The sequence below is a fragment of the Pomacea canaliculata genome, linkage group LG11, assembly GCF_003073045.1.
Source record: "Pomacea canaliculata isolate SZHN2017 linkage group LG11, ASM307304v1, whole genome shotgun sequence".
NCBI lineage: Eukaryota > Metazoa > Mollusca > Gastropoda > Architaenioglossa > Ampullariidae > Pomacea > Pomacea canaliculata.
Genome location: NC_037600.1, coordinates 641,598 through 658,417, shown reverse-complemented (window position 1 = coordinate 658,417; position 16,820 = coordinate 641,598). Strand labels below are relative to the sequence as shown.

At 38.8% G+C, this 16,820-nt stretch overlaps 1 protein-coding gene across 12 annotated transcripts; it reads right to left on the bottom strand.

The window, feature by feature from the left end:
• Window positions 1-793: 793 nt before the first annotated feature.
• Window positions 794-16,716, bottom strand: LOC112576260 (kynurenine--oxoglutarate transaminase 3-like). 12 transcript variants are annotated; one of them, XM_025258568.1, is made up of 15 exons: window positions 16,581-16,716; window positions 15,546-15,646; window positions 12,430-12,616; window positions 10,365-10,426; window positions 9,904-9,955; window positions 8,294-8,392; window positions 7,860-8,009; window positions 7,348-7,434; window positions 6,798-6,920; window positions 6,005-6,125; window positions 3,861-4,027; window positions 2,713-2,899; window positions 2,229-2,302; window positions 1,779-1,865; window positions 794-1,031 (listed from the first exon to the last, which is right to left on the bottom strand). In XM_025258568.1, the coding sequence occupies exons 3-15, from the start codon at window positions 12,604-12,606 to the stop codon at window positions 963-965; spliced, it is 1,455 nt and encodes a 484-aa protein (XP_025114353.1). In that variant the 5' UTR covers window positions 12,607-12,616; window positions 15,546-15,646; window positions 16,581-16,716; the 3' UTR covers window positions 794-962. The 12 variants fall into 12 exon arrangements, with proteins under 12 accessions (XP_025114353.1, XP_025114358.1, XP_025114355.1 ...); XM_025258573.1 differs by lacking the exon at window positions 12,430-12,616 and adding an exon at window positions 10,817-10,914; XM_025258570.1 differs by lacking the exon at window positions 16,581-16,716 and adding an exon at window positions 16,116-16,565.
• Window positions 16,717-16,820: the final 104 nt, after the last annotated feature.

The following is a 16,820-nucleotide window of genomic DNA, read 5'->3' as shown; positions in this document are numbered from 1 at the left end:
GTATTGGTGACAGGCACAAACCCTTGTGCCACCAGGCCAACCTTGGGAGCTAGGGGAATGGGAGAATGAGACATTCCTGCTGATCTATGGAAATGACTAGAACTGGTAAAAAAAGTGCTTGACAAGTAAAAATACATAGTTTAAAGGTAACTGTATCGATTGGTTGCATTTTTCCTGCCCACTCCCCCAGAAATCATCAGTGACCAGTACAGATCAAGGGACTTAACCTACTAGCATGAATCAAAACTCTACATCAGGGGTCTCAAACACACGGCCCGCGGGCCGAATGCGGCCCGCGAAACATTTTTGTGCGGCCCTCGGCCACATCCGCGATGTATATGTATGTTGTGCTTGGTGATTAACTCCCGCAGTGAAAATTACCCCCGTTATTAGTGACAGAGACAACGTCAACTTATTTTAATAAACTAAACTGCCTGTGCATGTAATAAACTACAGTAAATGTAATTAATAATTATAAAAACTTTATTTTAGCATTTAACTGCAGTGACAGTATTGTTCGTAAAATTTAATGAAAAAACATTTTCTTTTCGTGGTGCGGCCCGCTGACTGGCTGTTACTTTCCACTGCGGCCCACATGCTAATATGAGTTTGAGACCCCTGCTCTACATGATTTTGTACCAATAATACTTTTTAAAAAACCCACATTAACATAATGCACTCAAGGTATTTACAGTCATGACCATAGTCTGATGACCAAAAAACCCCATATGGACTTCAGTTAATAGACAAATCCAAATCTCTTGAAAAAATGCAAAAGCTAGACTCAGATATGTATATTTCAATATCACTTTATTCGCAATGCAGTGAGTCCATTTTAGTTATACTAGTAGCATAGACCCATATATATATGTCAAAAGAAAATCTCGTCCAGCACAAAGATCCAAACAGTCCAGCATTAATGTTTATTTGCACTTAACTGTGATCACGCTCTTTGCCTTCATCTATTTTGGGTTCATCTCTGCCTTCCAGTTCTGTAAAATATCAGCTGCTTTTGCCAGAGTGCTATCCTTCTGCAAATAGTCAAAGCATATTTAAGTTTTAATGCTGACATGCTAGCAACACTTCACCAAACAGTAATATATCATTTCACCAAATGGTTAGTAATATATTATCATTTCAGTGTTCAGTTACTGTACCATTACAGTGTAAGGCCATTAAGCTGAGGTGACTGGGGTCCAAACTGCTTAGCCGTGCCTTAGGTTGTCTGTGGCTAAAATATGTTATGATAATGCATAAATTACAATAAATAATAAAAACATAAATGTTTTTTATCACAATCCTTTCTCTTAGGTGCGAACTGGTTAAAATGGCAGCCTCCATAATGCTGACACTCAGCGTGGATAACAGATTAGTATTTGGATTTCATTGTAAGCTACTTTATTGGTTATTGATAAATAAAAGACTAATCTTCTATTAATACCTCTTTGAAGTTATAAGCTAGCATTTAAATATTTAATCCATGATAGCACATAGCATGTCAATCACGGACATTCGAAATGCCAAAATGACTGCTGTCAACACCCATCTAAGTGTTTGAGAGGCCATGTCCAGGTCCGTATGATCCATAGTGTCAAAAAATTGGGATCCAAGGATTTTGCATATCTTAAGCTAATTCGTGGATTACTAGAGCACAGCTTAATGGCCCTACACTGTATTTCACTAACTGGTCACATTACAATCATTTCAGTAACTGTATGGTGAAACTGTTAAAACAACACTGCCATTTTTCTAAACAGCAAAAGAAAAGTGCCTCTCACCTTGATAAAGCAGAAACGTACATAGTCTTTTCCCATGATCTTGTGCTCTGAACAGAAGAATGCTGAAGGTGGAATTCCAGCCAGTTTCTGTGACATGTAAAATATAGAATTATGGCAAATTATAATCTGTGCAATTCATTTAGGAGGTGGCTGATGTACTGAGGGATTCTTAGGCCTGCTACTGGAACCTTGCACACCCTTTGTCTGGAAAGGCAAGAGGTGATGAAAAGAGCAGACCAGATTCTCCCTTTTGTATACTGTGCCCAATAAAATGCTAAAATACAGTTTAGCCATTAACAATTAGACCATTACATTCTATGTCAAAGCTTAAGTAACCAAAAGCAATACAGAATTCATCAATACCTGTAGAATACAGAAGTAATTAAGGCATATACAAGAAGGCTCCATAAAAGACCAAAAACCCCAAAACTCACATCTTTTATTATTTACCTTTTCACGAATCATCCACCGGACAAACTTAAAATCTTTTGGCTCATCCTTTCCGTCATCAGGGAGATCTATATCTGCATTGATCAGCCATAAATTAGTTTTGCCTAACTACAGGCAGTTCAACACAGTGCAAAGGAAGGCTTTCTGGCACATAGCGCTATAAATCAATACACAGTCATATTATTCTTATTATTTACTCTTCCACATTATATTTGTCTGCATGTAGATGCTTACCAATTTGTATGCAAATGTATATGAACATTCATGAGCATGTGACAGGCCGTGTGTGTGTGTGTGAGAGAGACAGAGCAAGAGAGGATTTAACTGATTGTGAACACATTTGTAAAATGCATTTGATGCCTACTGATAAGTGTGTGCTTGTGCGACTTAATGAATGTAAATGCCGTGAGCCTGTCTGGCTTATTTGAAGACATGCATGCATGTGTGTGTTTGTGCACATGCATACATACACACTACTACTCACTCATTTTTGAGATGTCAGCCAGCATAAAATAACCTGCTTCAGGGACAACAGGGTGCATCCCCAGACTCTCAAGGACCTGGGCCAGCCGGTCACGTTTGGGTAAGAGTTCAAGGGCAAGCGAGTTCAAGTAGCAGTCTGCAGCTCCCAGCCGCTCTTCCTCTGTCTCTATGGCCACTGCCAAGGCTTCCTGTTACAGAAAATACAAGGTCTTCTTTTTCCATCGACTACGAGTTAGTGCTTCCAGCTACATATTTCACCTTCTGATTCATTCATTAAACTTGCTTGTACATCCATAGAAAATTTGTGTCCCTTAATGTTTTGATCATTATGGGATGAGAAAAACCACAGCAACACAAGAAGCAATCTGGGCTAAGTGAAGCATCTGTGAAATCATACTGTAGTAAAGAGCTTTTGTATAAATTAGTACATGTAGCATTAATAGTGTTTGCTCAGTATTTACTAAGATATTACCAAATATCACTGGTCATATTACATAACAGTTCCTGTTATATTACACAATATTAACTGGCAAAAATTACCTTATGACCTACAGTCAAATGTGCTGTAGCCACCAATTTATAATGCCATTAAAAATATCTACATATAAAGAAATCTTCAGACTCAAACTGGTCTTGGCCTCCCCTGGAATTTATTTTCAATGACGCACAGATAGTATTCACAAGCTAACATTTCCATTACAAATAATTCCAAATTTTATTTCTTGAAACTTCCATTATATTTTGTTTAGTGTGTATAAATGTTTCATAGATGCAAATAAGAATATAATAATAAAACAGAACATTTATATTGTGTTTTCCCAATGATTTGCTCAAAGCGATTAACAGAAATGATATACTGAAGTAAACTGAATCAACAACAGCCACCACACACCCATATTCACATATAACAGACACTCCTATAACAGAAATACCCACTCAAACATGAAATACACATTAGGCATGCACATTATCAGGACAAGGCTGCAGTAAAATCTTTGATCTGAAAAGAATATTCTCTAGTTTCTTGCAGATTCAATAGTTTTGGCTGATTGGAACTGTTAAGGTATGTTCCCACAACACATACCTAAAACAGCATCTCTAGTTACCTCCAGCTAAATGACAGATACTCAGGTTAGCACATCTCATCACCTGAAGTGGTGTTGGACAGGTGTACACACAGTTCTGATGAACAAGCTTGGGGCCAAACAGCAAATTCTCGGGACCGATGCTCCAGCCCAGCTTCCAGCCGGTGACACTGAACATTTTGCCAGCACTGCCAACAGTGATGGTACGTTCCCACATTCCAGGCAGCGTTGCTGTAACATAAGACATTCAAGCTTTCAATATTTAACAAATATTCTCGATGGAAGGATTTTATGGCTAAAGAAAAATGTTTTCCGAATTCTGTACAAATCTAGATAGCACATATACATATAGACTGAAATAATATAGCAGATTAAGGAGACGTCTTAATGGATGAGTTATGGTTCTTTTCTGCTGATACAGAAATAGTTATCTTTAACTTTTCCTTTGCATCACCTGCAGTGACAGAGGATGAACTATTGAATTTAGTTCGGCGTTGTCGCCCAACCACGTCTGTGGATGATCCTATCCCCACTAGTGTTCTTCTCCAGCACCTTGACATTCTACTTCCTGTACTAGTTCGCATAGTCAATGCTAGCCTTTTCTCTGCCTCTGTACCCAGACAATTTAAAACAGCTGTGATCAAGCCTATCTTAAAGAAGCACAACTTGGACCCTAGCTTGTGTAAAAACTATAGACCTGTGTCGAATTTGCCTTTTGTTTCGAAACTTGTGGAGCGTGTCGTTGCTCAGCAGTTGACATTCCACCTGGACCGCTACAGCTTATTGGATAAATTCCAGTCGGCGTATAGACCCAAGCACAGCTGTGAGACAGCCCTTCTGCGTCTTATGAACGATCTTCTGTGCAGTGCGGATGCTGGGAAAGTGACTCTTGTGGTCCTCCTTGATCTGAGTGCGGCCTTCGATGTCATTGATCACTCCACTCTACTAACTCGTCTCCAGATGGAGGTGGGCATTGGTGGTTCCGCCTTGCAGTGGTTCCATTCCTACCTCAGTGATCGCACACAAAGGGTGATGGTCAATCAAGCTTCTTCGGTGACAGTTCCACTGCTGTGCGGTGTCCCGCAGGGCTCTGTTTTGGGCCCGGTTCTATTTTCTATTTACACATCTCAGCTTGGTCCTCTCATTGAGAAGCATAATGTGAACCGTAAGATGTTTGCAGATGACACTGAACTCTATTTTTCATTTAGTACTGACAGTGAGTCGGTGCGTGAGGCAGTTTGTGCTGTAGAAGATTGTTGCTTAGAGGTCAAGTCATGGATGCTGAGGAATAAACTCAAGCTTAATGATGAGAAGACAGAGGCGATGCTATGTGGTTCCAAGCTTAGCCTTAGTAAAGTCTCTCTAGACTCCATCCAAGTGGGTCAAGCTAGAATCCCCCTCTCCAGCTCCGTACGGAACCTTGGCCTCTATGTTGACAATCTTCTAACTATGTCTGATCATGTCAGTTCTGTAGTCAAGGCGTGTTATTTCCATATCCGCACTCTTGGACGACTCCGACCCAGTCTTAATAAGAAGACTGCAAATGCAGTTGCTGTGTCCCTCATCGGTTCTACATTAGACTATGCCAACAGCTGCCTCTGGGGGATTTCAAAGAGCGAATTGTCGAGGCTACAGCGAGTGCAGAATACGGCTGCGAGGATAGTGGCAGGAAAGAAAACAACTGACCATATTACTCCTGTGCTTCGTGACCTACATTGGCTTCCTGTGGAGAAGCGAATTGAGCATAAATTGTTAACCTTAACCTATGGCTGTCTTCACGACCTTGCGCCTGCCTATCTGCAAGAACTCATTCGCTGTTACCAACCCCAGCGGAACCTTCGTTCAGCAGCACACTTCAGACTTGAACGACCGAGTGTTCAGTCAGGGAATGCTAATAAGAAGACTGCGGGTTTCAGATCCTTCTCCAATGTAGCCCCGCTTTTGTGGAACTCGCTTCCCCTCTCGACCAAGGAGTCTGATAGTATTGGATCTTTCAAGAAACATCTGAAGACTCACTTGTTTAAACTTTTTTGAAGTTTTCATTTGACCTGCAGTTTGGTGGCTGCTGGGATTACCGCGCATTGAGCGCATCTTTGTGATGCGGATACTGGCGCGCTATAAAACTACATCATCATCATCATCATCATTCCCTCTTCCCCTATCAACCTGTCATGCAAAACTTATTGTATGACAATTTAATATTCTTACCAATTTTTAGATGTTTGTACCCAGGATAAGTCATCCATTCGTAAACTTCATCAGCAACACAAACAACATCAAATTTCTTGCACAACTCTGCTATCAACTCCAGTTCTTGTTGAGTGAACACCTAATAGCAAAATATTGTATAACAGCAAACAAGGAAAAGATTATTTAATTTCAAACTTGCTATACATGCTATGCTGTTCTGCCTCAATGTCAGAGTGTTGCTCAGTCGGTTCTGTACTTCCAAAATACACACACTCTCTTTCTCCTAAAATTTCTCCCAAAATTGTTTTAATTGGATTCATGACCTTAATGATCCAAATTTTACATGGCCCTAATTTTTCAGCACACATTGATCTGTTATAATCTATCCAGAATTAAAACATGTTGACCGTTTGTCTTAACTTTACGGATACCTGAACAAAAACTCAGGTAATCTATTTTACCTACACTGAACCCCTAGCAATTAAGGTCTAATCTGTTTTTTTTTTTACAAAATTCATCAACATCCTCTTTGCCATGGTATTTCATTTCTATACTTCTGATGTCATTTTACTTTGTCTTCATGTCCTTGTAAAATATATGAGCGGACATTTGATGCTGGTGGGCTCAGCCGCAGCCATGACATATTTATGACACAGGATACACAATAGTTCTTATTGAGCAGTCTCGCCCAGACGTGGTCTGGAAGACCAACAACAAAGTGCTCTGACACAAAAGCATGCATAGCTACAATTACCGTCATTATCATTGTCATCATATACAGGTAAGTAACTATAAAGAGGACAAGGCATACCTTTCCCAGTGGATTGTTGGGGGTGTTAATAATAATCAGTTTTGTCTTGCTGGAAAACTTTGACTCTAGTTCTATAGGATCTAGTTTCCAGTCACCACTCGATGATATGACACCTTTTTTGCTCTGAAAATTATCATAAAAGTACTTGGCATGTTCTCTGAAACTAAATAGATGTATGTTTGACACCTCTGAAATTGACTAGATATATCTTTGACACACTCTTTAAAACTGACAAGATATACACTGAGCGTTATCTAACACGCCAGCAGCGTCAACAGATAATGCAGAATGATGTCTGAACAAAGTGAAGTAGAGCATCAATGAAACCTTAATGATTAAAAAAAATTTTTCATGAATTCTAATCAACAACTGATAAAGTCAGCAAAGTAATCAAATGCCTAGAAGGAAAAAATCCCTATAAGGACAAAGACATTCTGTCTTATCCTTCCCATTGCCTTGTACATATCTGATATGTCCTGCTGTTATAAATGTATTGATCATTGTCATTGTTTCATGGTGTCATGCATACTATGGAGTGAACTCAACTCACTGGTCGGAGAGGAACGAAGACTGGTGTGCCTCCTGCTGTGCGCACCATCGGCTCATAGCAGTCAAAGTAAGGTTCAATGATGATGACCTAGAAATATCGACTGCTTTAATAAATATTGTGCACCTTTCTCCTCCTGTTGTGTTACTTGTCGTAGGCAAGAACATATCATAAATGGGAGAAATGCCCACTGTTCATTTCTCACCCTTTAACACAGTCAACTTTCTTGTTCACACTCTGTAACCCTTCCGATATTGATCCTTTTCAATCACTTCATCCTAAAATAAATGTTGTTGTAGTTAACATAAAGATTTTTAATAAATTTACTTTATTTATTAATGCAGGTTAAATATAGTTGCTGTTAGCTATGTGTTCAGATCAAAGCTGATCAAGCTTGATTGCTTCCTCAGTAGTACCAACCGAACAAAATGCCTGGATACCAATCATAAGGTACACATCCTTTATCACTAGAATTAACCAAGCCATAGATGTACTGCAAAATCTACCGCACTTGCCTCATCTCCAGGATTAACCAAGCCTTGGATGATGCAGAACAACGATCCATATGCACCCACTGATAGCAGGATCTCTGTGAAGGCATCAATATTGCGCTTCAGGAAGGGAGAGAATAGCTTGGCCAAAGCTTGTATGAGACGTGGATGACCCTTCAAATTCACAACACTCAATAACATCTCAACCAAAAATTAACCATAGAATTATGTGGTGAATGAAAGTCACTTGATTTTTATCCATATTCAGGAGTACATAAAACCTGCAAAACTCTATTTTCCATTCTTTGTGCGCAAGTCTCATGGGAGGAGTACAACATTTTTTCAAAAGGTAGATGTTAATTCTGTTTCCAGTGTCACTGTCAATATGGTGATATCTTAACCATACAAAATAGCAACGCAATTGGGTGTGTTTGCAGTATAAGTAAAATTGGACATACAAATGATCGTGTGTACTGCTGCAGAAATGGATTTTCAGAAGCAATCACTTGCTGCAAGGACTTGACAACATGTTCCGGAGCTTTGAAATCAGGAAAACCCTGCATGTATACATCCAAAAATAAACTGTTCTAGTATTTGTGTAAACTCAGACACATACAAACATGCAAGCGCCAACATGTGTGATGTATAAGCAAGAATGCACACATACACACACCTATAAACACTCACCAACCTATCTACACAATACAACTTTATCAATCCATAAGGGCAATTCCAGAGTTATATTAGCAATATACAAATAAATACGCACATTTTGAAATAATTTTCCCTCACACACACTATATAAATACATACATACACATACTCCCAGCAACAGTAAGATTCAGTAGGTGACCTTAGGTCACCTAAGGGTAATAAAAAGAGTATGGCTTGTAAAGTTGATCAAGTAAATGGAACAGTAAATGAAAGTCAGGAAGAGCGCCACCATGAACACATTATCATACAAAAGTGGCAGGAAGGCAGAGTCATCAGCAAATTTTATAAGAAAACTCCCCTATCTGTAGTGCTTCTATAACTTAGTATACAGTATGAACAGTAGTGGAGACAAGCAGCAGCCTTGAGGAGAAACTGTACAGGTGACAACAGGATCTGACAGAAGACTGTTAACAGAAACTCTCTGTTGCCTGTTTGCTAAAAAGTCCTGTATCCAAAGAGTTAGTTGGTGGGATAGAAAGAAGTCTGAAATAGATTCTCTACTAGCAAGTGAGGTTACACAATGTTAAAAGCAGAAGAAAAATCAGTGAAGAGAAGCCTGGCATGAGCTGTGGGTTTCTCCAGATGTTTGTACAGAGTATTTAGTATAAACAGCTTAGCATCAATGACACCTTTTACAGCTCTATAGGCAAACTGTAGCTGGTCAAGATATGGATCAACAGCAATCATAACCTCGGTCCTTACAATTTTCTCAAGTGATTTCATGATGATTGACATAAGTGCGACTGGTCTAAAGTCATTGGATTGACTGGGGATAGTAATGTTAGGGACAGGCACATTGTGCGGAAGTTTCCAAATATCAGGAATGTGACCAGAATCTACAAACAGCTGGAATAGATTCTGTAAAACTCTGCTAATTTGTTCGGTTCTGTAATGAAGGATGCATCCACAGATCTTGCCTGGACTCGGAGCCTTGTTAACATTTACACAAACACACAGCCACAAAGGATGCACAGATACATAAGCACTTTTAGAGTAATCGTGCATCAGACAGTTGCAGACACGTACACACTCACGTAAACGAGCATGAGAATATGCACATGCAAACACATACACACTCATGTCGAGACACACACTTATAGAATAATAATACTCTTAACTGTTACAAAAAATTGCAATAAGCATAAGTCAATATGTTTAATTAAGTCCATTAAACTGTGTAGAAAAACGTAATGATAAAAGTTTCTTAACAGTAAGTCTGTGATTGTGTGGAATGTATTACCTGTCTAATCAAATCTTCTTCAAAAAAACATTGCTATTTGAAAACAGTCTCATGAGTACACATAGAATAAAACAAGCCATCCAAACAATACTCATAGCAGTGAAGTTGCCATACCTGTCCTAGGTTAAGCACCCCTGGTTCACTGGCTAGTTTAGTAAACTCCACCCTGAAATCCAAAGCAAATTATGATGATGTTAGTTTGTTGCTGTCAAAGATTTGACAGGAGGAGTGCAAATAAGCTTCATGAAATGAGATTTAAAATCAGAGCAAACGAGTTTGCAAAATCAAGAGAGGAATGAGGTGAGTAGCTAATCTTTCATAAAATTCTGTTGAATTTTTCTTTTAATTTATCAAAAAGTAAATCTCTCATAAAACCATCCCAAATAATCTGTTGCTGATACTTTGTCATACCAATCAACTTAATAATTATTACAAAGTCATATCTGTCAATGAAGCCCAAACATGACCAAAATACAATCCATATCAAAAGGCAAAATAAACTAAAGATAGGAAGCACAGGTTAGCCAAAGGGAATTTAAAGTTTATTTCCATAAAAATATGGAAAAAAATCTTACCAAACATTATTTTCTGATCCCACCAATCTGTTAGCATAGGTGTGCTTTTGTGAGGCCATTACCTAAATAAAATAAACCAAAACGTTAAAAGAGTTCTAGACAAAATGTCAGATAAGACTAATATTCATGTATGGTTTGTTATTGGGAGGGATAGTGTGTTTGATATAACATATAATGGATGAGAGAGAAAAAAAAGTGTGTTGGGATGGAATATTCATTATAGAATAAGCTGAATCACAAGAAAGCACTACCATCATCTTCTACAAGGCTGTCACAAAGCGCATGCAACCATGCACTTCAGTGTGATGCAAACACTTTAAAAAACATGATGCTTCTTCATATTTGTGAGATTAGCTACATCCCTTAAGTTTGTGATTATAGTAACAATGTGTCTACATTCTGAGTTAACCTTTAACTCACTGGACACAGGCAATTTACTGCACAATTCTCACCATCACATTAATGTAGATGACAATAGTTGCAGGCAGGACCTCAGATGTTACAACAATGCCAAAGAGTCTTCATCACAAGCATGCAGCAAGCAACACTTCTATTGTTTGGCCAAAAACCAACCAATGAATGAATGTCTTTTATTCCGTATGAATATACATACAATTTGTAATATACAAAAGTGGCAGAAAGATTCTCTTTATAACTATATGTAAAATAAATGACTTTTATACAATCCAATGCTAAGAGTATAATTATATACATGCGATAAATGTATATATGAAGAGAGAAAGAGAGAGAAAAGTATACACTTGCATGTCACTTGTTTACATAAGCTATGTCACAATCTTCTTCATAATGCTGTCAGTTGAACAAGTGAAATAATTGTTAGGCCTATAAACTATGTCATAAATGCCACCATTCTGTCATAGATCCCTCACACAAAATAAATTTTAATAATATATTAAAAAAGATAGCATATACAGTAATTTATGTCAATTTCATTAAAACAGCATGTACAATATTTAATTGGAGAAGACATCATAGTGTATTTTGACAAAGATATCAAGATTTTAATTTTTCTGAATATGGAATACCTCTATTGCGTTTTCTTTGACTTTATTTAGCTCAACAAACCTTGAAAAGAAGTTTATTACTTTAATATTACATATTAGCTCCATATTGACTATTTTCCAACAATAAAATCTTCAGGCTGTTTGCTTATACCTAGTTCTGAGTTAGGTTTGAAAACAGATAATTAAAACACTGAGGTAAAATGTTTCAATTGTAACTGGTTGGTAATTTTTGGAAAAATTCACTAAAATTAATTTTTTGAGAAAACTGTCATACTGCAGTGTAAAACCAGAGGCACTGTATGAAGTAACAAATAACAGCAAATTAGTATTAGGTATGGTTATGATGGTCAGAACGGTTATGATGTAATTAAATTTTGAAATGATTGTTGGTGGCCATACTGGATCTTTTCCAAGGCAACCAATGGTTACCTTCACATGAATCTTTTCTATTTCACTATTCTGATACCCTATCAATATATACATAGTAGAACAGTCATAAAATACTAAAAAAAAAAACAAAAACACCCCCCCCCAAAAAAAAAACAACCAACAAAACAACAACAGATAGTAATGCCATGCCCTGCTTTAAAAGTAACCGAACCAGAAGTTTATGAACAGATTTTCAAGCAAAGAAAGATGTAAAATATAAAGAGTAACCAACTTTTAAACTGTTGTAGAATTGCACCAAGATTATAATTCAAAGACAAAGCAAAGAAGTGAACTGGAATTCTTGAGAAGTAATTAACAAGTATTGTAAATACTGCTGTTAAAAGCTCAACAAAGAAACTATTAAACCTCTTACGTGATTACGCAATTTTAGCTCACTAGAATAAAATGAAATAAAAAGATAAAATTGGTGTTCATTCATCCAAGTAGATTACTGATAAAAATTTATTAATATAAAATAAATATTGAAAATACTATGCCACTAATAATAATAATTGCTAAACCAATTTTCAAAACACAACTGAGACTATTATTTTAAAAAAATTATATTTCAAATATTTTCATTGAACTATATGGTTCCTCTATTCACTTACAGATGTATGGAGGTGTCGAGTATGGCACAGGCCCTCAAATGATGTTGGTACAAGCCATATTCTTTGTAAAACACAAGTAGTTTGCTTTACACAACTGTTCGCTTCAAACTGATAGCTAGGGGGATTCAAAAATTGAAGTTTCTTTGCTGTAGCAAATCTGGTTATTGCTCTTGCCATCTGGTCTTTGCTGCAGAAGACAGTACAGAGGTTAAAAGTTCTATATTTTTGGGGATTATGCTACAATGATGCATTTCAACTCTTTTTTTTTTTTGTCTTTCTCAGTCTAAAGACTAATGTGATGGAACTGAACTGTACAGTATTTTTCCTGTTTAATTCTGCTTATATACATTGGCAAAAAAACGTTTTTCAATGTACCACCCTGTGGCACTGACTGACTGAAGAAAGCAGTTCATTAAGCAGCGATGAAAGCTAGGTTGTTTTTTTTTAAGTGGGTAGTTCCCTCTTCCAGTATGATGGGCAAAGGAGACAGAATAATAATAAATTTTTATACCACAGTTAAATTTGTATAATTTCTAACCTTTATCTATTGTTCTACTTCCCTACATTCATGGAATACTGAAAATCTTCAATTCACATCAGAAAAAAAAAATCAAGATTTATGCCAAAAATAGGCAAATATCACCAACACCTAAATGACACCTCCATATATGTGTGTGTGTGTGCATGTGCACCTGTTTGTAAATCATTGCCATTTTGGCCTTCTAGTCCCAAAAGCTTGACAGTTTCACTAATATTTCAACAACAAAAAAATGGCCACTGGCTTTTTGGCACTGCTTTACTAGATGATGTAGAATTTGATATGTGCAGGCTCTATCTTCAAAAAGTGAAAATTCAAAAATCCTTGTGAAGGTAATATCTCATGACCCTTCCCCACTAAAAAAAGCAAAATACAAAGTCAAATTTATATTGTGAACCACTTTTGAGCTACAGAATTAAAAATCTTCCATGCAGCTTCTTACACACTGTCTCTCCCATGCATGTGCATGCAGACGAGTGATTGTGTGTTTGTGTGGCATGGAGTTTACACCATCACCCATTCATCCATAAACACTGATTGAAGCTCTACACTTCTTTCTTGGACTTAACAAGCTGCTAACTTCCTCATGAGCAATGACCATGTAGAATGATATGCTATACTTAATATAGGTAATTGTTTCCTCTTGAGTTAAATCTCTGCCCATCCTCAAAGCAAGAACCAGCGATGTTTAATGTTTAAATTAATTTCTTCATCACTGACAAATACATACTACTATAAGCATGTACCTTTATCTTGTCAGAAAGCAAAAACAGTCGGCATCACTGAGCCAGGAACAAATACTTTACTCGAGTGGCCTAACAGATGAAAAAAGGGGAAAACAAAATACTGATACCACCCAGTTTATTAAAGGCAGTTCATTTACGGCCTACCATTCCAATCTCTTCAATCTTCTCTGCTCTCTTTCCGTCTGTTTTTCTTCTCTTTTCTTAACCATCACTTTAATTAGTAGATATATATTCATGTCCTCTCATTTCATACCTTACCTTTTGTTTACTACTAATTATTTTTAAAGTACCTTATTACTTAGTTTATTATTTCCCCGTAAAGGGCGACGGCTAAATATAAAAAAATATTTTCTTGTTTATTTTATCTCTGGTTAACAAAGAATTGTCATTGTTCACTGCTAGGATCGTATCCGCTATTTCCATCTACTGGAGCACTTAACAGGGCGTCGCGCATGACAGCCGAATACAGCATTTATACCCTTTCCCTCAATAGTCTCTAAATGGTTCCGTGAGACCCACTAGGAAATAAGAAATGCCACATGATTGTCTTTGCTTCTATTATTTTAGGCCCGTCGCTTTGTTTACCTGCGTGCGTCCTTTGCGCTCAATCTAGCCTTTTATCAGGATGTTGACTATACAAGAATATAGATTTATCAGGATATTGACCATACAAGAATATAGACACTTTGAAGCCAGAGGTTCAGCAGATAGCAATGTTAGTCATGAATCTGTATTCTATGTGCGTCCGTGGTTAAGTGAACAGTTGTTATATTTATTATAGAACTAAATGACTATAAGCAGAGCTTTGCATGGAGCTCGTAGAATTATTGATGTAGATTAGTCGGTGCATTGAACAGAGGATACACTGAAAGCCGTTACACCAAGAACTGGACATGTCCGTAATGTACAGACAATAATTATCATGAACTGTACTGGTTGAGCACGGGCGTGTATAATACAAGTTCCTGGGTTGAGTGATCTACACTCAGTGAAACATACTATGGCGCAGAAGTTATGGATTATCCACTTCTTCATTTATATCTATGCTCTTGTCAGTCTTGTGTTCTCACCAGCAATGTTCAGTAGCGATGTGATGACGACCGCCAGATATTCGATCCAGTCCACTTGCCTGTATATCAACATCTCCAATCACAATCAACACCTGCAATCTAAATTATCTGGCTGTTGTATAAACCACGAACTTGTTTTACACGTCCGTGGTATAAACCGATCCATGTATACCTGCCGCGATCTTGACAGCACGTGACAAGCAGACGACGCAGACGAGGAATCGCTAGGTGCGTGCATCACGATGTATGTCACATTCGCAGTCCTGATATGCGCTTTATCTACGAGTCAAACAGACCCACGATGTCGAAAAGTAGGCTTCCGACACATAGAATGCGACTTCCCGACATGTGGCCGCAGCAACCTCGAAACGTGATTTGCCGACACCGAGACAAATCCAGCCTCGCTACGGCGAACAGCCGCATAAATCGAGATCTTGAACTCGGTTATGAGAAGTCTTCAACAAGTCGACATAGTTAAGCAGAGTATTGCGATAAAGAAATGCTTCGTACATTCGGGTTATGCATACTTTACCTAAAAAGTGAGGAAACTGCCTGTGATCGAGGTACCTTTATACTTAATGTCTCTTCTTGTTACAGCGTCCCTGCAAGATGTTAATTGCTTGCAACTGTTGCATTTTTCCAGCTTTGGCAGTTTACCTCTGGGAAACTTTTGTCCACCATCTTGACCCCCCCCCCCCTGTCAATCGCTTTACACGACAGTTGATGAGAATTAATGAACCAAAGTGGCTGTTCCTAACTTACCTCCCTTGATGTCTGGGTTACCCGTGTGTTGGTGACGTGCAGCCTCACTCAGTGACGTTCTCTTTTGAGCAGGAGCGCCAGCACAGACAGCACCACTGAAACTGAGCAGACTAGTCAACTGATTATTATCGTCGTCAGATTATTTCATCATGGCCTGCCTGCCTGCCGACAGAAGCCGTCACACTATTGACTTCAGTAGCGCCACCCGCTGTACAGCACGTGCGCGGCTGCACCTGACGCACAGTAAGCTGAGCCCTACCCACCACGCCACTCACACCCTTCTTCTAATTATGGGGCTTTTTAGACCCCGAAGGTTTGCCTTAAAATCTCGGTGACAAGGCGGTGCTTGGGACCACGTAGTTTATTGTCATGCGCATAGCTGCAGTTTGCGGTGCTCTGGCGGGGACGGGGATGCACTGTCGCAAAAGTTATAGATGCCACCCCCTAGCACTCAGCTACCAGTTCAGCATCCACCCAACGAGACAGTGCACCCTGCCCTGCACTCTTTAATCTTCAGCTGTTTCCCGCAAAGCTCTGCGCACTATTACACGTCCTTTGTACCACACCTACCTGTGTGGTCGGATGTGGTGTTTTCTTGTACTTCTCCTTTGAAATGACACACGGGTGGAGTCAGGGACACAGTCCGTGGGTGGAACTCACGGACCGATCTACTCACAGCCAGTGTCCAAGCTGCAGTGTTTATTTCTCGACAGGACATGCAGTGACGATCAGAAACAGACATTTGCACGAACAGTCGGTCTTCACAGAAGCTGTGGCGCAGATCATACTGTGGTCTGTGAATGTTGAGGGCAGGTCGTCACAATCTTCCTTCCTGCACTCGTCAGCGACTTCCTCAAGTCTCACAATGTACAAAGATATTGGCCCACACATACATGCTTTGTCAGACTTCCAGAATTCTCGCTCTTAACGCAAATACAATTATGCGCGTTCGCACACAAACACTCACGCGCGCAAACACATATACGCAAACGCACGCACGCAACCCCCCTACACACACACACAATGTGCACAAACCTTCTTTCTACAAATGCCTCGTCCTCACTGCCTGCACAGCTGTCTCGTCCCCCTGCTCTGACACCTGTGTTTAGTAAGACTGATGTACAAGCGCCTGTAAACTATGGGGTGTGCGAGGTCCTAATCACTCGCCGTCCACTTCATGCTGGCTACCTTTGTATACATTCATTAATTATGCATCACTTTGGCCACAGATCAGCTGTTTTCATTGCTGAGCATGAACAGGTCCGTGATCAACAT

Excerpts from the sequence above, each read along its gene's own strand:
- LOC112576260 (XM_025258568.1), bottom strand. The coding sequence starts at position 12,606 with ATGGCAAGAGCAATAACCAGATTTGCTACAGCAAAGAAACTTCAATTT. Across the intron at positions 8,393-9,903 it reads GGGTGCTTAACCTAGGACAG|GGTTTTCCTGATTTCAAAGC; the intron begins GTATGGCAACTT and ends GTATACATGCAG. Across the intron at positions 8,010-8,293 it reads AGCAGTACACACGATCATTT|GGTCATCCACGTCTCATACA; the intron begins GTATGTCCAATT and ends GTGAATTTGAAG.